Below are 27,452 nucleotides of genomic sequence, written 5' to 3' on the forward strand. Positions count from 1 at the left end.
ACTTTTTGTGCACAAAAAAAAAAACTAAAATAACCAACTTTATTCAACAATTCGTCTCCTCTGCATCACTCTGTAGTGCCATTTTAGAGAGTATCACGACGCATGCGTGTTCTACATCAACAGCATGTGTTATATACATATGAGGACAGCGTGCACATACTGTGCATTATTGTTGCTCCTCTCTTTCTGAAACACGTTGATTTTTACAAAACTCATCGTACTGAAAAGCGAGGTGTGCTCTGATTGGCCAGTGCGTTGTGATTGGCCGAATGCCTCAAGAGTGTGACGGAAATGTTACACCCCTTAACATATTTGGAAACACACAGCGTCTCCACGGCAACAATATTACTGCATAAAAGTTACCCCTTCTTTGCGTGAACATCTGGGCGGTGTTATGCAAATCTTCCCACACAGTGATGTAGAGATGTGGGGGTGTGTTTAAACTAAGTGTGTGGACAAGACTTAACTTTTATAAAGAATATCTCTTTGGATTTAAGACTTTAGTCTTTGCAACTTTACAGATCTTTTATATACACCAACAGCTTGTAACACTCCAAAGACAAAGGAAAACTTGAAATTGCATCATACGACCCTTTTAAACTGAGCTCAAGGCTTTTTAAGGATCCGCAGGGAGCCTGGGTATTGGTCAGGACTGTAATGTCTGTGCATCCTAACAATACAGTTTAATAACTGTTTACGGCCCGTAATGTCTCTCTGGCCCACCGGTTCAGTGTGCAGGGTGTCTTTGAGACGGGGTGAGGTCTTACTTGGGTATGAGGGACAGCTGTCCGATGCTGGAGTGATGCCAGACGGCGTGAGCCAGCGCCAGAATATAGCTGCAGTGCATCTCTGAGTACGAGCGGTGACAGGCGGTGAAGTCCAGCAGCTGGAACGGGTAACCCACCCACTCCGTCTCCGAACTCAGAACCGCACTGCTGATCACACTCACGATACGGTCGTGAAGCACGATCCAGTACGGCTCCTGACAGAGAGAGAGAGACGAGCACGAGAAAATGACTTTCTGAGTTCAAATCATCTGTCCATTAGGGCTCCCAAGACAGTGACTACAACACCGTCAGGGATTGTACATGAAGCAGGGTTATTACAGTTAACTAAAAGTAAAGTGGTTAAAAAATATATATAACTTGAAATAAAATAAATGCTAACTTATTTTAATTTAGCTATTTGCCAAGGAAACATTTATCATTTTCATTTACAGTAGTTTAACTCGATTATACAAATGATTAAAAACTACATATAAACAATATATAAACATTTTTTATAAAAAAAAAGAAAAAAAAGAAAAAGCACATAACAAAATTGCTAAATTTAAAATAAAACTAGAAAATACAAAAATGAAAACTAATTTAATTAATAAAAACTGAAACAGTATTTCAGTGATACTAAAATAACACTGCTACAAACTTGACAGTTACTGTCTCAAATGCTGAATGTAACCCTAGCAGTCGAATGACATCATGAAGCACTAGTGCTCACTGCTGTACGAGAGCAAGAGTAAATGAATGAACGGTGTGCGTACAGGCAGGGCTGTGATGACCAGGCCGATAGCATTCATCCACGCCGTGATGTTCTCCCGAGGAACCAGCGGCTGACTGCAAAACACACATTCATCATTCATCACTCAGCGCTCACAGGACTCTAACACAGGAACCAGTATAGCCCTGTTCGGACAGGACGAGCTGCACTGGGGCTCGTAAGAGAAATTTGTGCTTCACAAGCCCTATTCGGACGGTAACTGTTTCTCGGGGGACGCAAGTGATTCTCACCATTTACAGGTGGTAGTCTGTGATTAAACTGCCGTCTGAATCCACATCTCTGAGTTTACGAGAAGAAATCGATTCAAAATTCAGTGTTTAAACCCTTCTTCTGCTCTCCGGAAAACAATACGGTACTCTTTTTTGGGTTCTTTTGTGTGTTGTGCAGGGCTACTTCTTCTCCACCACAGCCGAATGTGAATAACTGTACTGTACACAATGCAATGCATCTCTGCAGCGTCCAGATGTCCAAAACAGACCCTCCCTCCTCTGTCATAAACATGGAGATGTTTTTTATCCCGTTCGAATCGATACTAGAAAAACACAGACGTCAGGTGAAAGGAATCGAACTCAAACGTAGTTCAGAAAACTAGTCCTGTCCAAATAGGGCTTATGTCTGTGCGTCTCCTGACACAGCTCTCACAGGCATGAACTCTGACCTCTTGAGCACGACATTGAGCAGAGCGTTGCCCACGTCTTTCCCCGGCACGGCCAGAGCCATCAGCTCCACACAGGTGACGTGCAGCGCGTGTGCGGCCGGGTTTGGAAACTCGTTAAACCTCCAGTCACAGTTGGGGAACGGCCCTGGAGATTTACCGGCCATGGGTAGCACCAGTTAAGGAAGCGTTTCCTGACTCTTCTCTCGCCACATTCAACACGAGACAACCTCCACTGAGTGAATTTTGACACTTTTGCAAGACTCTTTAAACTAGGAGTTCAGCTCCAGCCCTGATCAAACTCACCTGGCTGCCTGTAACGTTCTAGTAATCCTCGATTAGCTGGTTCTGTTTGATCGGGGTCGGAGCTAAACTCTGGAGGACTTAGGAATTACAATACAGATATTAAGATATCGTCATAATCTCATTGCTTTCAGACATCAAACCACAGAGGGTTTATTTTAGCAGAAAATGAAATGGAGGCTATTTTGCTGACAAAAGATTTATAAGCGATTCTCGTTACAATTTTGTCAAGATGGTTGGAGCGTGTTTCATTTCAGAATGCATGTTAAATGTCACAGCATTTAGTGTGAACCGAGCCATGATCATGAGCTGCTCCCGTGTAAAAGAACACAGTACCATGTTTCACTATGAACACGCTCTCACTCTCTCTCTATATATATATAATTAAATTGCCCCATTTGTGTTCTCATAATCATGCATAGTTAAAATCTATAAACAGAAGTTTTGTTTCCTATACTAAGCAATGCATAATTTGCTTTTTGATAGTTTAAAAGGGTCATGAACTGAGAAACCAAAATTCCCTTGATCTTTTGACATGTGAGAGGTCACGGAGCTATAAAAACATCCTGTAAGTTTCAGAACTCAAAACTTTGTTGTTAGTCTAAAAACAGCTTATACTGAAGGCAGTGTGCCAAACAACAGCTTGTGGAATGTACGACTCTATGATGTAATAGTGTGGATAAGCACTGTCTACACAGATCATCACCGCCTGCTTCTACATCGCTCTGTTTAGCCCCACCCACCGTTTATACACTGCTGCCTGTTTAGCCCCGCCCACTGGTCCGATGTCACTGCCTGTTTAGCCCCACCCACCATTTATGCATCACTGTCTGTTAAGCCCCGCCCACTGGTCCTACATCGCTGCCTGTTTAGCACCACCCAGCATTTCTACATCGCTGCCTGCCACACAAGTGTGAGTAACTGTATTACGCTATCACTATTGCTTCGTCTAGTAAACAAATCGTTTGATATGTACTGAGTATTTATGCGTTTTTAAACTAAATCACAGCAGCGTCTATCTGTGAAGGATATAGACGGTCACAGCTGTACACAGCTCTTAGCCAATCATAACAGGGGGTGTTTACTTCTGAGTCTACAGTCCTCCACGTCTATTCAAACAGTGTTCTGATGAGGGGTTAAAACAGGACAGAAAATAGCCTATTACTTCTAAATTATGATGTTCTTTTATGTAAAAGTCTTGATAACGTTATAAGTGGACCTCAGAGAACAGTAAAAAATAAAACAGAGGCAGTTCATGACCCCTTTCATGCCATTTTGTGACCCTCACGCAGTCAGCATGCCCTAATGTGACAGCGCTGGCTGTGGTTGCTCAGTAAAGGATATTATCCACGAGCCGCCCGATGAGTTTGCAGTAGTACGTGTCGTCGGGGATCCAGACGCTGTCTTCCCGGGGGTTCATGCCACACTTCAGGTAGGTCTCGCTGAGACACCAGCCAGGCGTGCGGTTGTCTTTGAGCGAGCTCATGATGGCGTGCACCAGCTTCCTCTTCAGGTTGGTGCGATCTCGCAGGTGTCTCTCGTAATAGTGCAGCGTGTTGTACAGGTACGTCACCGGACGATCTGCACATAGACAGTTTTAGGATAACAGTAAAAAGTTTGATTAGTTTAATATCTACACTATCAGTCAAAGTTTTTGAACAGTAATATTTTTAATGTTTTTTAAAGAAGTCTCTTCTGCTCACCAAGCCTGTGTTTATTTGATCTAAAATACAGCAAAAATAGTATTATTAATAGTAATATTTTTACTATTTAAAATAAGTGCTTTCTATTTGAATATATTTTAAAACATAATTTATTCCTGTGATTTCAAAGCTGAATTTTTAGCATCTTTACTCCAGTCACATGATCCTTCATTTACTATTATTATTATGTTGAAAACAGTGGAGCAGAATTTTAAGGATTTTTTCAGGTTTGAATAGAAAGTCCAGAAGAACAGCATTTATCTGAAATAGAAATCTTTTGTAACATTATAAATGTCTGTATCATCACCTCTGATCAATTTAATGCATCCTTGCTAAATAAAAGTATTAATTTCTGTAATTTCCTTTTTGGTATAGTGTATAATGTTACAAAAGCTTTTTATTTCAGATAAATGCTGATCTTTGGATCTTTCTATTCAGAGGAATAGAATCAAAGAATCTTGAAAAAAATTTACTCAACTGTTTTAAATATTGATAATGATAATAATAAAAATGTTTCTTGAACAGCAATCATCATATTAGAATGATTTCTGAAGATCATGTGACGCTGAAGACTGGAGTAATGATGCTGAAAATACAGCTGCACATCACAGAAATAAATTACAGTTTAACCTATATTCCAATAGAAAGCAGTTATTGTAAATAGTAAAAATATTTCACAATATTACTGCTTTATGCAGGCTTGATGAGCAAAAGAGACTTCTTTAAAAAACCTTACAAATCTTACTGTTCAAAAACTTTTGACTGGTAGTGTGAATAATAACTGCTTCACTGAAACTTTTAATTCCCTGAATACAAACCAGCGCCCATCATGACCCTCACCATGGAACTTGTAGAGCCCCCCCAGGTGATCGAGCAGCGTCTCCAGAGACTTGGACACAGGCAGCAGCTCCAGGAAGCGATGGATGACGATGTCGAACACAGGAAGGAAGCGCAGACACACGTTACCGAAGTAGATGGGCAGGTACTGTAAGGGCTGCTGAATGGGAGGGTTGACCTGCTCTGCCAGACCTTCGAAGTACAGCTTCTCTGGATACTTCTGCAGGGGACACAGCGAAGGAGCTCAGTACTACCACAACCACCATCCCAGGATAATACTCAGAGATTGATATTACATGTTTACATGGCCAGTGAGGTCTTTCTCATGCGTCAAGTACATGTGAGCTTCCGTTTACCATATTTGATGAGCTCTATGTATGTGTGTTGATCGATGTTTAGGTGTCAATAAATGCATTTATTAAGTTAAAAAAATACTTCACTCAAAAAGGATATTTAATAAAGGATAAATAAAAAATAAAAAAATGAAAATTTGCCAAACATTTATTCACGCTCTGATCATCCCAGATGTAGATGAGTGTGTTTCTTCATCAGGTTTGTAGAAATGTAGCACTGCATCAGTGTCTCAGCAATGGATGCTCTGCAGTGAATGGGTGCCGTCAGAATGAGAGTCCAAACAGCTGATAAAAACAAATCCATAATTATTTTTAACTAAAATACGTAGCGGCGTCTTACTAGGGGCGAGACACGGGCTGATGACATCATCGTTTCAGAAAATATACGGATTCGCTGTCCACACGAAAATGCATGGGCATTTAATCATCTTTTGTCTTCTCCAGATGTTAACTGATGGACTGGAGTGCTGTGGATTACTTGTGGATTATTGTGATGTTTTTATCAGCTGTTTTGAATAGGGGTTTGGGGATTATATTTGTGGTGTGTTATAGGTGTTGATATTAAGCATTTTTATTGTTATCGGCATCGGCCATTTCCAAAACCGATTTGCCGATAAAACCATTTTATTTTGAAATGCGCGATCTGGCACTGATCCAGACACACCTCAGTCAGAGCGCACCGCTCTGTGGCCTAGGACTAAGCCCCGCCTATCGTCCGTCTGATTTGTGGGAGTCACGAGCCTGGCCAATCAAATACGGCTGGCGCGGCTGGAAATGTTCCGCTCTCACACCGAAAGCACAGGAGCTGCTTCAGTGATGATCATCACACATCAATAAGTTATCTCTCGAAGGTAAGAATGCAGTAAACGTTTCCTGAAGTTGCAATAAATCACTACATTGAAGTTGCAAAACACCTATAATCGATTTATGATGACAAGCCCCGTTCAGTTATTATACCGTGAATTCCCGGTCAATGTCCGTCATTGCAGTGATATGCTTTAACGGATCATCACATCATTGCTGAGATAGTGAAACTAAAACCTACTTCTCTCACCATTCGGCCAATTTAACGTTATATTGTGAATATATTAGCAACACGAATGAATTCATTCACGTCTGCTGCGGTTTTTTTTTTTTTTTGTGTGTGTTGTTCACATAGCTTCACTGAACAGCGTCCGGTCCCTTAGGGCTCTTAGTCAAATAAATTGCGCATATTTGGAGAAATGTTGCTTTATTCTAACATGATTGCAAAATAATTTATCATACAGATTCAGAATTACCATTATGCAATTTTGAAGAGCTGAAAGGGCATCAAGCACGGGCTCTGACGCCCCTGACGCGACGCGAGCTCCCTATTCCTGATTTAGTTATCTCCACGGCCCGCGCTCTCTCATTTCACTTATAACCAGGGTGCGGTTTGCCGGGGGGGATGGGGGGATTTCCCCCTTCTGGTCTATGCATCCCTGCCTCTGCTGAATAACATTTAACATCATGCAAACCCGCTCTGACGTCCAGATCTGAATCAAATGATTCGCGATACGCGATCCGATTGAAGCGCATCGAAACAGTGAATCATTTTGCGACGCAATGGTTTTAACTGAATCGGAGTTTCAAAAAAAAGCTCCGTTGTGTTCTTTGCTCGCTTTGTTCGATGTAATTTGTTGTTTTGAATAACCGTGGACATTAAATCATTACAATGAACAGGCCTAACGTAGGCTTACAATGTTTTTTATTAAACTGAGATCACACTAATACAATTTCCGTCGTATTAAAAACATTTCATAAAAGTTTTTCAAAAGCATCCCCCCTTTGTTTAGTTTCACAAATGGCACCCTGCTAATAACCCTATGCTAATAAGGTTAAATTGTCAATAATGTCACATTGCACGTTTCTGGATGACGCTGTCCTGTATACTTCCTAGTTTGTATCGCCGTGATAAACAGTCAAACAAACATTTTTACACATCAAAAATAAAAATAAAACACTATTACAATATGGGTTGTGTGTGATTTTAATGCAATTCTGGGTTGCAATAAAATGCTAAATATAACACACACACCCACACACACACACACACACACATATATATATAGAGAGAGAGAGAGAGAGAGAGAGAGATTACATTTATTTTCCATTATTTGTTCATTTGTTGCTGTTTAAATTTGCTTTAAGTTTTACTTTGTTTATAGGATGCTGCTGATGGATGCAAGTTTTACTTAGTTTACAGAATGCGGCTGATGGATGCTCCCAGCACTTTTTATGTTTGTTGTTATTATTAATATTAATGTTGTTATTATGAACAGTTCTCAGAATTAAAGATGTGTTAAAATAATTTAAAGAGAGTCTTTGTCAGAGGCCTTTTTATTCTTAATTTTGACATTAATTTTCATTTTTACACAAAGACACATATCGGTTCAAAATATCGGTTATCGGTCTCCTTGATCTGTAATAATCGGTATCGGCATCGGCCCTGAAAAATGCATATCGGTCGATCCCTAGTTTGGACTCTCATTCTGACGGCACCCATTCACTGCAGAGCATCCACTGATGAGACACTGATCTATTCCTTTAAATTTGTTCATCATATAAAGTGATCACGTCACAAGTCCTGGATTAAACCACTCGATTCTTATGAATTACTTTTCATAAGTCTTCGAAGAATCAAAGTTTTGGTTGAGCAGACTTGGAATGGAACAACAGAAATCTCTCAGGTTTCATTAAAAATACTCTTAACATGAATGAAACTCATACAGGTTTGGAATGAGTAAATATGAACAGATTTTTCATTTCTGGAGACTTCAACAGTTTTGTATATTTCAGTCTTGGCCCAGTAGGGAGCAAATATTGAGGTCTTGCACTCATAAACATCAAGAACCCGGTGCTCTTCTAAACTCACGTGTTGTCTTTGATCTTGGATTGAACATCATGGTCGGGTCAAACTGTGCGCTGAATGATGTTGTTTGCCATTCAGCACAAATACTCAAGAGATGAAATGTCAAGGCAATCTGGGGTCAATCTCTCCTTGAAATGCCACAGAGAAGTGAAGATGGGAGGGGGATAATAACTGTGTGCTTATGACATTTCAGACAGCCATCAAGCTTGATATGCAGCCGAATATCTTGAACTGAGATGGTTTTCTGTTTCATATCTAAAGGTCAAGAATAGTTTTATACACAAACCCATAACTAATGTACATCTGTGAGAGGACGGCTGCTGAATCGTACGCAGTGTCTGGGGTGTGTCTGCTCAGGTCATTTCATTATTTATTTACCTTGGCAAGGCACTTAAGAACAAATGTGCATTTACACAGCTTAAGGTCTGAGAGCGAAGAGCATTAAGAACAGTAAATCAAGCACAGCAGTCAGATAAAAAGACATTAAATGACTGGAAAGAGATGCCTGTTACACAGCTGCAACAACAAGTGTTCACCGGATTAGTGAAGGTTTGTGAGCTATATGCCATCAAATCTTCAGCAGATATTCAGAGTTTTGTTAGATACTCTTGGTTAGTAAATGTGACATCTGTTGACGTGACTGGGTTGACGAATGAATTTGGCTCTGTGGGCTGGGGTTTGCACTGATCTGGGGAACAACCCTGTGTTGTTAGCGTGTAGCAGGCTGTGTGTGTGTGTGTGTGTGTGTTACCTTGTGGTAGGTCATGTGTTTGGTGTGCCAGTCGCTCTGCAGCCAGTGTTCGGGAGCGTTCTCCTTCACGAAATCACCGACGCGGTTGCGGAAGTCGTTGGGTTTGAGGAGGAGGAGCTGGATGATGAAGTAGCAGACCTGAGCCTCGTTCCCCTCGTGACTCCTCATCGCCTGCATGAACACACACAAGCTTCAGTGCATTTGTCTGGAAACGTTTGTTCAGTGTAGCGTGTTGAGACAGCAGAACTCTCAGGAAATGGAAACAGGGGCCAGTTGTTCAAAAGTTTGGATTTTGGCCATCGGATTGGATCAAATCTTGAAAATGTGTTGTTCAAAAGAAAAAAAAAAAATTCTGAATTCAGATTAGATCATGAAATCCAATCTTGGTTTTGATCTGGATTAAATCCTCAGTTTGTGTTGTTCAAAATGTTTTAGTAAAATTGGGATACTATTAATAAAAAAAATTATTCTGATCCCAACAGAAGAGTGGATTACAGGAACAAAAATGCAATAAAACTTTAAAACTGGTCTAAAAAAATACATTTGTAACATGTAAATATCCCCAAATATTATATTTAATTTAAAGTTTTGTTTGTTTTTTAATCACTGATAGTAAACTACATTGGCACAATCATCAGAGATGGAGTCAGAAGTAGTTATGTGTGTAAATGCAATGCAAAGCAACCCGTCAGCATGTCCCTTTAGGCGCTCCGTAGACCACTAGTAATCCAGATCTGGAAATCTGAAGAAGTGTTTCTGGATCACTGTTCAAATCCACTCCAATTTTGCTTTGGCACAAAAGTAAGATGGGTTACGTGATCCTGGATCGCAAAACATGGGATTTCCAAATCCAGATTAAACCTTTTGAACAGCTGGCCCCAGGATCTGCACAAAGGCGCAGCAGGAAGGGTCAGTGTAACTGATGTGACGTTCGATCGGACTGATAAATGGAGCATGTACAGTCCAGCAGGAAGCTGATTGATCAGCGGATGAGAAGGCCAATCCTCAGGCTGTTTACAGTCGAGCTGGTCTTCTGTTCGCCTCTGACACACGGATAAATGTTTCACATGTAGCTTTTCTCGCATGCTGCGCTAACAGGCCAATAAACCCATCAGTCAAACATGAAACGAAGCACAGGACTGAATCACTGGAAATATAAACATGCTGGAATATAAACTATTTTGGAATTGATTTAAATAATGCCTCTGTTTAACCCTCAGTGGCACAAATGCAGTTTACTTTCCACTGATTAGGTCTTTTTCAATGATTTAATGATTGGTTTGAGTAATCGGTCTGTGGTTGAATCTTTGGCATGCTGTCAGAGGTCAGGATGCGATTCAAATGAAGGTTGTGTGTGTTGGGGTTCTTCTTCTACACACCTGGGAATGTGTTAATTACAGTATTTGTCACAGGTGACGCTCTAATCTGTGATTGGTTAAATCTTTTAAAGACGTGACAAGACTTTTGTCTAAGCAAAAGTCCTGACCTTTCTGTCCTAATTAAATCATTAAAAATCAAGGCATGATAAGATTTTATTTTGGTAAAATAAGCGTAATCTAGAGGCCTTTGCCTTTCATATAAACCACTTCTGATTCCAAATGATCAACTAGAAGTCAAGTTATTATTTGTTGTTCCTACTAGCTGTAGTGGCAGAGTGAGGTCAGGGCTCACCAGGCACAGGATGAGTCTGTCCAGCGTCACGATGTTGTACTTCCACACCATGTCGTTGAGGATCTCGATGCACTTGTTGAGCTGCTGTCCTCCTGCAGACGTGCTGAACTCGTACACCAGGAAGTCTGCAAACGTCCGCACGTGGGCCACCAGAGCCCGCGCCCCGATGCGCTCCAGCACCCTGAGGAGAGCACAGACAGGTTTTATCATTCATCTGAGCTCAGAGTTTGGTGTGCTTGGCTGCTATGAAAGCTGCTTTTCCACTTGTTTCATCTAATAGGCTTGTAAAGCTACTATATCATGTTTGATACGCACATATATAAGGCCTCAGCGATCAACATGATCAAAACATGTTTCACACAATCTACTGCATGCCTTCTGTCTCTGATTGATAGTTTAGAGTTGCAGTAAAAGCTCTTTTAGTGTAATTGTACAAGTGTCCAGCTTCAGCTGCTGCTTCTGGTGTCAGATCTTGAGTGATTTTGAGCAAGTAAAGGTCAGAATAACTGCAGTAATATCTCCAGATGAACTCTTACTGGACTTTACTTGATTCTCCATCAATCATGTTTTAGAGTCTCAAATCTGATCATCAGGATCTTTTGAGGAGCGTTTGTTTCCAGAAGCTTTACTTTCACTGTTCCTCAGCGGAGGGTTAATCTTCACAAGCCTCCAGAACATCTCACATCTTCTGAGGAGCCTTTATTTCTTCATCTCTCAATCACTGCATTATATGTTTGGATCATTTACATCTCATCTCACTGAGACACATTACTGGAGATATAGAGCAACGAGTAAGATCTCATTGATTTACATTACAAGCAGCAGAATGTCATCATCTGCAACAAACTGCATTTTTGCTCAGTTTGAGTCTGTGAATAAAATTGAGCTGTTTTTATCTCTATATTTTCATTATATCTGACTAAACGAGCCATAAAAGATTGAAGCATCCATCATTTCATCAGTGTATTAAAGGGCTTTGGCAATGTCACATTATCACATCCCAGTCCTGTAAAAACACTGTTCAGCTCAGAGAAAACTCACAGTAAAGCTACTGTCAAGAACTGGCTGCATCTCTCTCAAGAGAGAGACAGAGACAAACCAGAGAGAACAGAAGACAGCAGGAGTCAGGAAAGACTGACATTTCTGATTATTATCAATGTTGAAAACAGTTGTGCTGCCCAATATTTTTGTGGAAATTGTGATGCATGTTATTTTTCAAATGAATGGAAAGTTCAAAAGAACAGCATTTATTGGAAATAGAAATCTTTTGTAACATTATAAATGTCTTTAAAAGATTCTTTCTGATCCCAAACAGTAATGTACAAGATCGTTAAAATCCCCTTATATTTGATAATACTGCAGTAAAAATGTGTCAGTAATAGGGTTGGGAACCGAGAACCTGTTTTTTTGAAAAGAACCGGAACCGTGAGCAATTTCTATGTTTTGGTTCCAAAAACGGTGCTGGTGTGACACATGACCAAGTGCTGTGAGCAGCCTTCTGCCGGTGTTCTGACGATTCAGTGTTTCCCGTAAAGGATGTCACAAACCAAATAACAGAAACACCGCCCTGCCTCTTTAACCCCTTAACTGTCACCCCCCATTTTTTAAAATAGGCATTAAAGTGCACTATCCAAACTTAAATTGTTGTATTTTATGAACACTTTGGAATATAGACCTAAAGTATCAAAAAGTTATAGAAGTTTAAATGTACTGTAAATAAAATGCGCTATATAAATTTTATTTTATTTTATTTATTATAAATATTTTACATAACAGGTTTTACTCTAAAATTGGTATAAAAATTAAAGCCTTGTGTCTAAATAAGTTTTGTTCCAAATTTGAAGTTGATATGAAAAAAATTGAGGTTCCTGTGAGATTTTATTTAGGCCGTCATACCCACCAAACAGCCACTGGGAGCCATCAAAACTCCTTTGAATTTTGTTTAATGAATTTTTCTCTAGATTTCTCTGTCAATTTTACTTCAATTCTCAAAATAACCACCAAATATGGAATCCTGAGACTCAGACCTTTCCAATGATATGTTTGTTGCCAAGATTATAAAAAGTTTTGATTCTAAAAGACCGTAATGCATTTTGTAATATGACACTTGACACTGCCCACTAAGGGAGACCGCCATAAGATTTTAAAGTACCATTTCCATAGTAACGCAATGTCCGATTTCAAAATGGTTTTCACAGGATGAATCTTGGGCTTCTAATCTTTCAAATGATATATTATTTATGATGATTACTAAAAGATTTTATAGAGAAAAAGGACAACAAAAAAAAGAGCGCCAAGCGTCCCACAGGTGGGACGGTGTACTGAGCACATTTTTTCTAATGATGCACACTCCACAGACACGCGCGTCGTGTCATGTCTTTAACTGCCGAATACATGTTTCCTAAGACTGTACTCATACTCGCTCCTTTGATAACTGTGCACGTGGTTTTGTCTGACTGTACATGTACCAGCAGCACGCAGCACCTGCTGCCACTAAATTACATTATATTTGTCCCATATTGTCATTAATATACATACTGACTTCAGCTTGGATCACTAAATAAATAGACTGCTGTTGTTATGTAAGTATGAGGGTTAGATTATTTAGTGTACAGCTCATTTCAAGAGTGATAAACAAAGTGATAGAAAATATTTATTTTCATGCATTTTAAATGTTTAAAGATGTGGAAACCACTCGCTGCATCACAGCATCTCCTGACTGCATTATTATTTGTAAAATAGGGGCTTTATGGAGTGTGTGTCTACATGGTTATAAGTATAACAGTTTATATTTCATTAATTTAGGGAAATGAACAAGTGTCTCAGCCCTCAAGGGACTATTTGGCCTACCAGCTTATTCCTGCTTGAAAAGCTAAATGTTACTGATAGTGTAAAAAACATTAACTTTGAAGCACATGCTGATTGGTGGACTAGCATTACTCAACATTACTTACTACCTTCCAGCAACACTACATTCACTGAAGCTAAAATAGAAAAAAACATGATAATATTTCATTTAAATGGAACTGGCATCTAAACAAAAAAATTGTATACTGTAATATATGTTGAACTTTGACATTGCCAAACTTTAAATTAAGTTGACAGTAAGTAATAAACAGTGTTGAGCACTGAGTAGTTGAGTATTGTGCATTTTTCCTTACCACTATTTTTTTAATAGTTGTTAATGATTTTAATGGAACTGGAATCGGAACTGGAAAATTTCTAACGATTCCCAACCCTAGTCAGTAAATATTAATATTACTGTGTCATTTACATACAACACTCTTAAAAGTGTTCAGCTTAATTGTAGAGTCAGGAAGAAATGACCATGAAAAACTAAACGTTGAAAGACACCTTGAACAACATAACTGGTTCAAGAGACAGAACAAAGTGCCAGGAGAGTAGAAGAGACGGAGAATAAGAATGAGCGGAGGATTAAATTAGCACTCGGTCAGTGCCACGCTCTGGGATGACAAGCATCTGAACGCCGAGTCTGTGTTTACTGTCATCTGACAGCTGAACACGTCCAGTGATTTAATATCACACAGCATGTGTATCCCTTTGATTGCTCTGAGAAAGAGGCAGACACACATCTGTGCCCGCAGCCCTGGCGGTGTAATGAGGCAGAGCTCGTGACGGGGGAATAAAGTGGATCACACATTCAGCCCAGCACAAGCAGCCTTTATACGGCCGAGAGCAGCTGCAGCCTTTGATGACATTAGACCACACAAACACACACAACATACTGAGATCAGCCATTCAAAGAGAGACAGATGAGCGCTGCAGACAGCACAGGGGGCTGTGAAACATTAAAACACTAGCCAGACAAGTCACAGTACAATGAAGCAGTGTTAGTGGTAAAGAAATGAGTGTGTCCCTGCAGCACAGAAGCAGTCATCAGTAGCACAGGTATATTTGTAGCAATAGACAACAATACATTTAATGGGTCACAATTATACATTTTTCTTTTATGACAAAAATCATTTATACATATGTATATTTTTACATATATGGAAGATATTTAGTACATTTCCTACCGTAAATATATCAAAACTTAATTTTTGATTGATAATATGCATTGCTAAGAACTTCATTTGAACAACTTTAAAGATGATTTTCTCATTATTTAGATTTTTTTGCACCCTCATATTCCAGATTTTCAAATAGTTGTATCTCAGACAAATATTGTTCTATCGTAACAAACCATACATCAATATGAAAATGTTTTGATCTGAGGAACCCCGCAATCTACCTGCACAGCAAAACTCCTACCGCTTAAGGAGGAGGTGAACCATAGTATAGCCATACCCTATGATGATTCTGCTTAAAACTGGTCAAAGCAACCTCCTTTTAAAGTCACAACAGAAGCCTTAATTTTCTTTTCTTTTTTTTTCTTTTTTTTGAATGAAAAAGTAGGAGTAACTCCTGGTAGGGTTCAGATGATGCATTCGTATAAGTAGCCGAAATAAGATGTAAAACTGATGATGGTCCCTTCAAATTCCATACGAGTTCTAGAATTTATAATTTCCTATCTTTGTATTCAGGTTTTCTACACTCTCTTCTAAGAGTCTCAGTCACAAACAGGAAATATAATGCTGGTTTAAAAAAGTAATTTAAGCAATTTGTAAACAATTTGTTCGATATCATTCCTGCAATCAATAATGCCAACGTGACGGTTAGTGGCTCAGAGAAAAATTACAGATGGAGAGCAGTATTTCAAGTATCTCACAGTTGCTGCAGTGAGCTTCTGTACCCGGAGCAGGGTGACGAGATGAATACTAATGTATCAGAATGAGGGACTTGTGATCGCATTTCCAGATTGTTGACTGAGCACAACAACAACAACAACAACACAAACAACAATAACAACAACAACAAGGTGATCCACAATGGACATAGTGAAAACATCAACAGGGTTCTTACACCTTTTCCAAATTAAAATTCAAGCACTTTTCAAGCAGTTTCAAAGTACATTTTCTAGATTTTCCAGCACTTTACAACTGTGGTAAATTACATGTTTACATACATACTTGAGTTCTTCAGTTTAGATGTTATTATGCTAATATCAAACCACCTGTCGGGATTGCATATAACATTGCCTAAAATAACCAACATACAGTATATAAATTATCAAATAAAAAAAACAGGGTATCTGCAGTACTTTTAAAATAAAATGTAAGGCTTTTTAATACCTGCACAAATAAAATGAATACTGTATGAGCAGGGTAGGGCAATGTCTATGGTAACATGATTGGTACTATAAAATGACTGTAAAAAACATGATTTACAGTTCAAAAACAGGTTCTTTACAAATAACTAAAGTTTTTTATAGTGATAAACCTCACATTTCAGTCATTAAAGTTTAAACTATTTTTAAGAAAATGGATTAGTCAAAAGTAGCTATGAGTTTTTATCTTAAATTAAAACACACCCACACACAAAAGTATAAATTATCTTAATTTAAAGCGCGCACACACACACACACACTTTTGTAAATCATTTGGATTTCTGAAGACACATAAGCAATTTTGCATTGTTCTAAACAAAATCAGCTAATTGCCAGCAGGTGGCGCATTTGGAACTGGAACAAAACAGTTTGTTTGAATGTCCTTAAATTTGAAGTGACTATGACGATTAATGCCGATTATGCTTTTGTGTGGGGGAAACAACACGTCATATTCATTACATTCTTCAAATTGGTAATTTAAGTAGCATGAAAAACAAGATGGTTATTCAATTCGGGATTAAAACAGAAAACGAGCAACAAACGTTCCTGATTAATGACTGATGATTTCACTGAATCTCGCTGTCTACACTGCAAAATTAATTCCTTGTTCACATCGTTTCTGCTGTTTATGATGACAACATTCGAGAGAGTACAGAATACATGATCTGAACACAACTGTAGCGTTCTGTGGATTTCTCCTCACTGGTGACTAATCTGCACTCAACACCGTGTGTGATTTGATTTAATGAATAATATTAATAACCAAATCCTAATGAACACAGGTGGGGGGGCGGGTCTGCATAAAGAAATTTGTGAGCAGAAATTTGTATGCATTGTGAGCAGATCTTAAACGTATGCCACAATAAACACTTTTCCTTCATTTTAAATTTTCACTTTAATCGCTACAGTCTTAAAGATTTAGTTTAACTGAGCAGGGAAATCTGACTTAACAAGTGGCTACTCAAGTATTTAGTTCTCGTTTTAACCATAATTTTGTCTTTTTCAAGCCATTGCTGACTGAAGCAGCACCCTCCCGGACAGAGAATGTGAGCGGAGTGGAGTGTGTCTGTTCCTTTTACTGAATATTTTTGAGTTAAAGCATGATTTAAACAGGTACAGCATATTTGCACGCAATCACTTTTGCAATAATGCATTCAAACAAATGTAATCTTACAGTGCTACTTCATCATCAGTATCTGATTTTAAATGAGCAGAAATCTGTAACAAATGCATCGATCTGTAGATAAAATAACTGATGAAAATGTACTGTTATTTTCATCACAAACAAAATTTGCACAGCAGAAAGCAGCAATTATACCTTTTAATACTGAAAACCATGTTATTAGTTTGGCATGTGGTAGGAAATTTTTTTTTTGCACACAATATATAGCTTAAGCCACTTTAAAACTCTCCTGTTATTTATTTTTTATTTTATTTTAATATAGGCTATGTTATGATTGCATCGCAGCCATGTTCTGCATCCCCGGCTGACCTTTGGGAAGTCGTGGCCTAATGTTTAGAGAGTTGGGGTCGGCAGGAATTGTGGGTGGGGGGAGTGCATGTACAGTTCTCTCTCCACCTTCAATACCATGACTTAGGTGCCCTTGAGCAAGGCATCGAACCCCCAACTGCTCCCCGGGCGCCGCAGCATAAAATGGCTGCCCACTGCTCCGGGTGTGTGTTCACAGTGTGTGTGTGTGTTCACTGCTCTGTGTGTGTGCACTACGGATGGGTTAAATGCAGAGCACGAATTCTGAGTATGGGTCACCATACTTGGCTGAATGTCACGTCACTTTCACTTTCACTTTCACTTTCACATTTCAAACATACTGAAATACTTTATCCACGAAGCGAAGGTGGATCGGTGTTTCTGGTATCAGTGAGTACTTAAAGCATATCACAATGTTAGTTTAAACATTTAACCTAGATAAATGTGTGCTATTAGGCGCATATCCAATAGTTTGTGAGGAGAGTGGAAGCTGAAGCACTTCAGGACATCAGTGGAAACAAATTAAAATAAGCCGTCATTTTTGTTCATAAAGGCAAGAATAATACATCGTTCAGAACTGTAAATAGTCTTATAATACTTTTATTTGTGTGTACTCACAATATCTACAAAACGTTGTGCTTTAGTAAAATAAAGAAAACAAATAGGATGCGCTTTCTGCCATCTCGGTCTTGAGCAGGAGCTCTTCACAAAAAATGAAACGAAACTCAGCGAACATTCTCCTCACAAACATGATTAATTTATGTATAGAAAGCTTTGAATTACTAAAAAATTAAATAATTCAAATCTAAATCAAAAACTCTTTCATTATGTAATTCGTAAAGATGCCAATCTTTCTAAAGACACATCCAATGAGGAGATGGCGAGTCAGGATTGTCAACTTCATCTTTGTGACACTGACCAGAAAACACTAGTTTATTAATAATTCAAGTACCTCCTTACTATTTCCAGCCGACACATTCATGGCAACTTTTGCTGGGGCTTTGCAGCACGCTTTAGCCTATTTGATGGACTCATGTCACGTTGCTGTGCGCCATGGTCACATGCATTTTTAAGCATTGCATTTTAAAAACAAGTGATTTAAGTCATTAAAATGCAAACAACAGCACTATATGCACGAGCAGCCTGTTTCTGAGCTTGATTTATGCAAGTGGGTCATGTTCACTTTCTTACATGGATAAAAATGAAACAATAAGCTAGACATTCAGGACATCCTGAAAAGAACAGGATCTGGATGGATGAACCACTTTAAAGAAATCCCCAATCTTGTGAGGTGCACAGAAACAGGTGGTGAGAATGTGAGTGGCGCACCTGAAGCCGATCTGGTTGATGTGGTCCGTCTCCAGCAGCATCTTCCACAGCAGACACAGGAAGAGGGGCGGCGAGCCCTGCATGGAGAAGTGTGTGATGATGTCGTTCTCAACGGTCATAGACTTCCACTTCCTGTACTCCTCCTCCACGTTCTTCTTCAGGTTAAAACGGCTCTCCTGTGGAACGTTATTCTGCTTGAAGAACGCCTGGGAAATGAACACAAGAGAGAAGTGAAGTTATTATGAATCTGATTAAAGCTCCAGCAAGAATTATACAGACATCTATGACAATAACTATATCAACGTCCACAGCTCCAGCTCTTTAAAGTCAGCTGACAATTTTTCTTTTCGGTTCTGTTACTTCTGTGATGTGTTTCTGTGTGAGGGCGCCCCCTGGTGTCCAGTATGAATGAAACACACATTGCATGTGTTTATAGCGCTCAATAAAAAATACCTCTCCCAAAAGAAATGTTCAGCATATATATATATATATATATATATATATATATATATATATATATATATATATATAATAGGATAAAAAAGGATATAACAATCCACGTTTTTTACAGTGTGCAAAGTTTTTCACGAGTTTTTGTTGCAAAAAACACTCTGATGTGCCACGCTATCTAAACCGAACCGAAAAAACCATGGTTAAAATCCGAGGTACCATGGACTAACTGTATTGTTGCATCCCTAGTGTTTACTATTGTCCTTTTGCATTACTGACACACTATTTTCTTATTAAATATTGTAAAGCTGCTTTGACACAAACTGTAGTGTTAAAATCATTATATAAATAAAGGTGACTTGACTTGACTACTGTTATGAGTCGTTATGAGTGTGCACACGTGTATGAGTACCTGCAGCGGAGCAGGGAAACAGCTGAGCGTGTGAGAGGCCCAGTTATGAGGTGTGAAGTTCATGATGGTCTGCAGGATGTCCTTACACCAGGTGCCCTGAATGGAGTCCGAGCCAGTGAAGAAATCTGCAGCACACACAGACGGGGGATTTGGCACATTGAAAAATAATATCAGACGTTATTTTAAGCATGTTGCCTGCACAATGCAAATAAACGAATTAAAGCCAGATCTTTATGTAAATATTTGAAGTGAAATTAAGTTACTCTACCAAATGCTATGTGAGAGAAGACTAATCATCAGGTCAGTTCTGTAATGTGTGTGTTTTTAACAGTCCAGGCATCAGCAGTGTTAATGGTGTGAAGTACCTGTGACGTGTGTGGCTCGAGCCAGGGTGAGGATCAGCGCTCGGTTCAGCTCCTCTGACTCGGCAGACAGCACAGTTTTAGGGTCATTGAGGAAACGTGTGAACTGCGGCTGAACCTCTGAACTCCCCAGAGCCGTGATCAACCTCAGAGCGGTACTCTCGACACTGTCCACACAAACACACAGAGTGAGTACAGACAGCAGGCCAGCACACAGCCACTGCCACACTACAGATACTACAGCTGCAGCTTACAGTATGCATAGATTGGGCTGCACGGTTCTGGATAAATTGAGAATTTTTTATTTCAAATAGAGATCACGATTATGAACTAAGCTAAATACCATGTAATTTTACTACTAGAGGCTGTGACGAAATATCAATTGCCTAATTCTATTCAAAAATGTTTATTTAATTTGAATTAATTATTTACAAATTGTTTGAATGAATGATTCAATGACTCACTCAAATACTTCACTTGTTCCATTCCTAAATGAATCAGCGTTTTTGAATGAATCTCTTGAATGAATGATTCAATGACTCATAAATACTTCACTTGTTCCATTCCTGAATGAATCAGCGTTTTTGAATGAATCTCTTGAATGAATGATTTAATGACTCATAAATACTTCACTTGTTCCATTCCTGAATGAATCAGCATTTTTGAATGAATCTCTTGAATGAATGATTCAATGACTTACTCATAAACACTTCACTTGTTTAATTCCTGAATAAATCAGGGTTTTTGAATGAATCTCTTGAGTGAATGATTCAATGACTCACTGTAATCAACAAACATTATTTGTAGCATCAATTTGAAGGAAAAAAAAAAAGTCCAGATTTGCTCCAGATTATAAATTCTCTCTCTTTGTCAGCAGCTGCACTAACACAGTTTTGAATGTTCTGATACGACTTTGTCAAAGGTTTAATAGACAGAGGCAAACTGTTGTCATTTAGAAATAAGATTAAGTGGCTGTTTAAATCGAGATCTCAATCTTTTGACAATTGTGCATCTCTATACTGCACACCACTGTATTGTGACATTTTCCACAATTACAACATTTCCAGAAAAGCTTCAAAATCTTAGTAATCATGAGCAGTCTGTAATAAATATTAACTTTTGCTCATTAACTTTAATTGTGTGGTGGTGTAATTATAATTTAAATTTGTGTGTTTTCTGGAAAATTTATTTGTCGGTCGCATACTTCATCAAAGCTGCTTTATTTCAGTAAGTAATTATTACATTCCAATATGTGGCCCTGGACCACAAAACCAATCATAAAGGCCAATTTTTTGAAATTGAAAATAAATAAGCTTTCCATTGATGTATGGTTTGTAAGGATAGCGATATAACTTGAAAATCTGGAATCTGATGTTACAAAAATATTGAGAAAATCGCCTTTCAAGTCCAAATGAAGTTCTTTGCTATTCATATTACTAATCAAAAATTAAGTTTTGATATATTTACGGTAGGAAATTTACAAAATATCTTCATGGAACATGATCTTTACTTAATATGATTTGTGGCATAAAAGAGAAATGTATAATTGTGACCCATACAATGTATTGTTGGCTATTGCTACAAATATACCTGTGCTACTGATGACTGCTTTTGTGCTCCAGGGACACATGTAACAAAGAAAGTACAGTAATTCACGCCTCAGGAGAAATAGCAGTCAATTTTTTAATTGTTCATTTTCTGAAATGATGCATCTTCAATGATGTACATGACTGACAAATGCATCCTCCAGAGGGACGCATGGGCTGTGTGCAGGGTAAGTGTGTGCGGAGACTGACCAGAGGTGCAGCTGGTTCTGATTGGTCTGTGGAACGGCGGCGAGCGAGTGAAGGTGTGACAGGAGCTGCACGCGGTAATGAGGCTGAATGTGGTGCATGCGGTAACTGAACATCTCCAGCAGCGTGTGAAGAATCCCCCACGCGTGCGACTTGAACACGTTCGGCAGAAGCTGACCTAGTGGAGGAAACACATACGGTCACACACAAGGCCAGTTTCAAACATCGGTGAAGTGTGTGTCAGACTTACTGATGAAGCCCTTAATGCCGAGGGACTCGATCTCCATGTAGACCAGCAGTCGGCTGTACGTCTCCACCAAGGCTGGGGCCAGGGCTAGACTAGACTTGGCGTGGGCCAGTTTAATGACACGGGTTGCAATGCTGTGGATCAAGCTAATGGGAAAAACGAAAGGTCATCTGAGAATGTGAGCACAAATACAATACACACACCTGCATGCATCCATGGTATACAACATCACCATAGTTTGCTGAAGAAACCTTTATGCAGACAGGACTAGCAGCCTTAAGGTCCTTGCACACTGAGTCAGAGTTTTTTTCATATTATTCATCCTAAACATTTGTCACGCACAGAGACTTTGCACACTGAGTCCGATGCGCATTAATTAATCAGTTGCGAAAGAATTCGCCAAAACAATACTAAATGGAGTCAGTCCAGCAGTAAGGATGATTTTGTTGTCCTCTCGCTTCTTAAAAAGAAAGGAAATATTGGGTCCATCCAATCCTGAGATACAGAGAGGAAGAAGAGTTCCCCTCCTTATTAAGGAGCAGCGGGATTATCACCGGAGACTCAAAGTTCACTTCAGGGTGTCAGTGGCTCAGGTTGATGCTTTGCTAATGATATTAGAGCCACATATTAAAAAGAAGACCACCAATTTCTGTGAACTCCGTGTGTTTTACAGTGCTTTGTGCTGCGAGATGAAGTGGATCAACTTGACAATCGCCATTCTAGATTTTGGCGTTTGCTTGTACGGTGGCTCTGAATTGTCAAAACACCTCTCAAAATGCTTGCTACGGATGCTAAAAACACAGAAAATCTGACCCGATCCAAATTTTTATGACGGACAAAAGTTTCAGAGGCAGTGTGTAATAGTGAGTGACTGACACAACGTGAGGTCATATTTATTTTTCAACCTGCGAAAATTTCAGACTCAGTCTGCAATGGCCTTCAAGCGCAAAGTATACTTCAGATTTATATGCATACAGTCGAATGCGTATCCTTTCAAAGTATACTCCATTTGATGATGTGCGTGAACGCTTCATCCATGTCCAGTGTCTGCTCTATTTTTCCTTGTTAAGTTATGACTGATATCAAATATTTCTGAACTCTTTTAAGCCAAAGCTGAGACGCCTCATACCCTCTCACTCACAAGTACTTGTTAATGTGAGCGTCTGTTTTTGTTGCATTCTCCGCTAGGGAATTTTTTATTTTAAATCTAAATGAAATCGCAATCGCGATTAGACAGAAGCTGCAAACACTGTCTACATCGAGCTCGCAGCATTCTTAAGGACTCCTCTCACCCTGACCTATTTAACCTCCTGCCCTCCGGGAGGCGCTTCAGGAGCCTCCGGACAAGGACCAGCAGACTCAGGAACAGCTTTTTCCCTTGCTGCCCTCTGACAGCGCACGCCCCCCATTCTCCCATCTCTTGAATGCTGGTGTCCAATCCTGCTCCTGGAGCGCCACTGTCCTGCAGACTTTAGCTCCAACACACCTGTCTGGACGTTTACTTTGATCCTGAAGACCTTGATCAGCTGGTTTAGGTGTGTGTGATTAGAGCTGGAGCTTAACTCCGAAAAGGGGGATTTCGACAGAGGAGGACTCCCGCTGCAGGGAAAACCACCTAAAAATATGGCTGGACTAGTTTTAAACAGCAGTTGAGCTGGTTCTGTTTCATAGATCTGGCAACCTGTCAGTACGTCTACTAGGGCTGGGCAAAAAAACGATTAATATGCCTTTATCTGATTACAAGAAAAATTAAGAAGAAAATTTTATATGGCCCTATTGTTGTTTAAAAAAGGACCTATACAAAAAAAGGAAAGGTTTAAAATACAGGCCTGTGTATCTAAATTTCTTTTGAAAAAATTCACCATTTGTAAACTGATGTTTACTGTTAATTTTTTGGAAATATAAAAAGCATTTGTATTAAAGCTATATTCACTGAATGTAATAAAAAAAATAATAATTGAGAAACGAATTGAGAGCTTGTGAATCGAAATCGAATCAAATCGGGACATCTGAAACTGAATCCCCAGCCCTAACGTCTACCCTGGGTTGCTCACCAAGTGTATAGTGTAAAAGCAGATATCTGATACGGGTCACTTTTAAAAGAAGATGTAAGCTGGTTGTCAAAAACAAATCGGATATAATCAACAAATCGAAACTATGCATCTAGACCTGCAGTGTAAATGCAGCCGCAGTGATCTGGCCACTGTTCTACAAGAGGAATGGCTCAAAAACCCTCTGACCAGCATACAGGACTAATATCTGTCATTCCTAGATGAACTAATGCTCTACTGTAGAGGTCGACCGATGTATTGGTTTTGCGGATTAATCGGCACCGATAGTTGATTGCTGGAACTATCAGCTATCAGTGTTCTGGGTTGTGTCGTTGCTGGAGCGGCTGAGAAGGGTCTGCTGTCATTATACAGAGCGAGAAATAATCATATAAATATAAATATAATAAATATAAATTACATTATATTTGTCCCGAATCATTGTTAATGTTCATAATGACTTCACCCTAAGCTGTAAAATTGTGTATTGTGCATTTTTTTTAGCAAAGCGTTTGTCTTTCTGTGGCTTTAATAAAGTTTGTATACTTCATACAGTGAGCTGTAATATAGATTGCGCTTTCTCTTTCTGTATGCTTCATTTAAACACGGAACTTGCTGATTTGTTCATTCTTTCCCATTGTTGATTAAATAAACCCTTTTAGGCCACCGCTTGAACTGATTGTGACAACTATTAACTATCAGTCGACCTCTACACTATCAGCTGCAAAAGAAAGCCCTACAACATACTAATACATTTCTGCTGTCTAAAACCAGGTCTAAAACCATCACAAATGTATCGAGCATAAGAATCTAAGAATTCTGACGCTCTCGTAACACAAATAGCATTTTCTAATTGATCACTGGCATCGAATCGGGCAAATACTTAAGATTGCAGTATCATATAGGAATCAGATATGAAAACACGACATGTATTTCTATCAGGACATGACTGAGGAGAAATCAGACACCCAATGAAAGCTGAGAACTAATCATATCTGGTTAGAACAAAACTAGGGTTGGGTATCGAAAACCGGTTCCATTTTAGAACAGGTTCCAAATGTCCAAGAACCGGGTTTTTGATAAGACATGTGCATTTCGATTCTGCTTAACGATTCCTGCGTTTACATTTTAATGCAATTTAAAATAATTTAAGTGCAGGGACGGAAAGAACTTGTGCCTTGTTTGCGTGCAGCGCACACATCTGAAGCGCAAGGACAGAGAGCAGCGGTCTCGGTGCGAGTTCCCAGCCTGTGTCTGTTCTCTAATCATTACATGTATTTCCACTGTAGAAAAGGTTGTTCCTGGCCGGAATTGACTTCTTTCATATTTATCGACCAGTGTGCAGAAAACTACATCAGTTTATCATCATGCATCTGTTTTTGTCTTAAGTGAATGTAAAGAGATGAGAAAGAAAACGCATGTGTTCAGTATTTTAAGATCTACGTGCGTTTGGTGTTAAAGAGACAGCAGTCTAATAAACGCGCTGCCTGTCATTAAAGTTAATTATAAAACAAAAGAAAATCATTCACTAATCTTGACTGAATACATTTAATAAATGATCTATATTTTATGAAAATAAAACTATGCAGTGTTTTTAAATATATTCATGCTACTGCTGATTGTTTTGTTTGTTCCTATTTAATTACTGACTGTTTACTTGTCTTTAACACTTTAATATTTTACATTTATTTTAGTCTAGTTGTTTTTGCTGTGGTATTTTGTTAAAACACAGGCAAAATTTCCTCTTCTGTAGGCTGCTGATTCTGGTGTTATTCAGCTGCAGCAGAATGCTTTGTAAAAGACACAGAATAAATGTTTGACATCATTTTTTTTTTTTTTGTATTGGATTTTTTCTTATTGGAATCAAAACTAGGAATCGATAAGCAGAATCTGAATCTGAACTGATAAAATAAAAACGATCCCCAACACTAAACAAAACTAATGGAAAAGACCAGCTGGAGTGTGTCCTCTCACCTCATCTTAGCGTGGACAGTGAGGGAGTCCAGCAGGTTCATGGGTAAAGGCGTGACCGAGCCGGACGCCATGCAGTTGGTGCCGGGCAGAGTGATGCGCATGCTGCCGTTACCGTAGATGGTCTCCACCAGCACACCCATGGGCAGCGTGAAGCACTCGGAGTTTGTGGAGTACGCGTTACACAGCAGAGCGATCTTATAGTCGGTCATGGGCAGACTCTTATTGCGCAGACTCTGCTGGAGAAACCTGAACACAGAGAGGAACAGGAAGCAGGTGTACAGGTGTTAGGGATGGAACGGTTCTCAGTAAAAAATCTAACCGTACGGTTCTCTCAGGCACGCACTAGGACTGCGGTTCAACTTAAATCTGACAATGCATATGTAATATGGTTTGTTATAAATAACAACACGTAAAACAAACAGGGTTCAGCTAACGTATGTTTCTGTTGAGGGATACGCATTCTGGATTCCCAGTACATTACTACAACATCTATGAAAAGAAAAATTGTGGACAAACCATTCACTCTTGTTCAATACAAGTGCTGTATGCTGGAATATGAGCAGTCAGTTATTCCGTCATCATCAAGAGTGCATTCTCTTAAAGTGACAGCACTTTCTTAATATTAATCACACATCAACAAGGAAATCACTCACTGCTCTTGACTGAATAGCTTTAGTAACTTTAATAAGGATTAATCTTTAATTTATACAGTCAAATATGCAATGCTTTTTAACATTTGATTTCTTTATTTAATTTCTGCACCTAAAAACTAATGTTAGACCTACCTAAAAAAAAACTGAAAATCACTGTTTATTTTATTTGTATCTTTATCTTTGTATTTATTTGTGCTGTTGCTTGTAGTTATATGCATTGTTCTTATTTTCTTTATTTTTATTTGACAGTATAGTTTTTCCCTAAACATAGCACATACCGAAACCGTGACTATAAAACTGTGATACAAACCAAACCGTGAGTAAGCTGAACCGTTCCACCCCTAGTGTGAGAGTGTGTGTGTGTGTGTGTGTGTCTTACTCGTGGTGCAGCTTGAGCGAGTGTGGGATGGGGATCTGGAGCTTGGAGTTGTCGTTCTGAGCTTTGCGGTTCAGGTGAATCCAGATGCAGGTCATTGCGAAGGCGTGCGTGGACTGAGGCTTGTTGATGTCCGGGACTGGGATACACTACAAAACAAAGCCACACGCAATTCAAAATGCTGTCAAGATGCATGCAAGAACCAACTAGCATATACACAGTTCCCTTCTCCTCCTCATCCTGAGCATGAAGAGAGCTGATCTCATGTGCATCACAATTCAGGTGTGTAGAAGGGAAGCTTTCTGTGGATAATTCACTAAATGTCAGATGCTTTCTCAAAGATCATATGACTTCAGAAGAAGTTTGAAC

At 39.1% G+C, this 27,452-nt stretch overlaps 1 protein-coding gene across 1 annotated transcript in view; it reads right to left on the reverse strand.

The window, feature by feature from the left end:
- Window positions 1–27,452, reverse strand: part of LOC109113797 (mediator of RNA polymerase II transcription subunit 23) — a 66,136-nt gene that overhangs the window by 10,560 nt on the left and 28,124 nt on the right. Inside the window, 14 exon segments of the mRNA XM_042747297.1 lie at window positions 768–982; window positions 1,541–1,613; window positions 2,216–2,381; window positions 3,860–4,096; window positions 5,059–5,275; window positions 9,053–9,223; window positions 10,724–10,904; window positions 18,769–18,974; window positions 19,631–19,755; window positions 19,996–20,159; window positions 21,789–21,963; window positions 22,036–22,178; window positions 26,055–26,300; window positions 27,087–27,232. Coding sequence (XP_042603231.1) covers window positions 768–982; window positions 1,541–1,613; window positions 2,216–2,381; window positions 3,860–4,096; window positions 5,059–5,275; window positions 9,053–9,223; window positions 10,724–10,904; window positions 18,769–18,974; window positions 19,631–19,755; window positions 19,996–20,159; window positions 21,789–21,963; window positions 22,036–22,178; window positions 26,055–26,300; window positions 27,087–27,232 — 2,465 coding nt within the window.

The sequence above is a fragment of the Cyprinus carpio genome, chromosome B20 (assembly GCF_018340385.1).
Source record: "Cyprinus carpio isolate SPL01 chromosome B20, ASM1834038v1, whole genome shotgun sequence".
NCBI classification, from domain to species: Eukaryota; Metazoa; Chordata; class Actinopteri; order Cypriniformes; family Cyprinidae; genus Cyprinus; species Cyprinus carpio.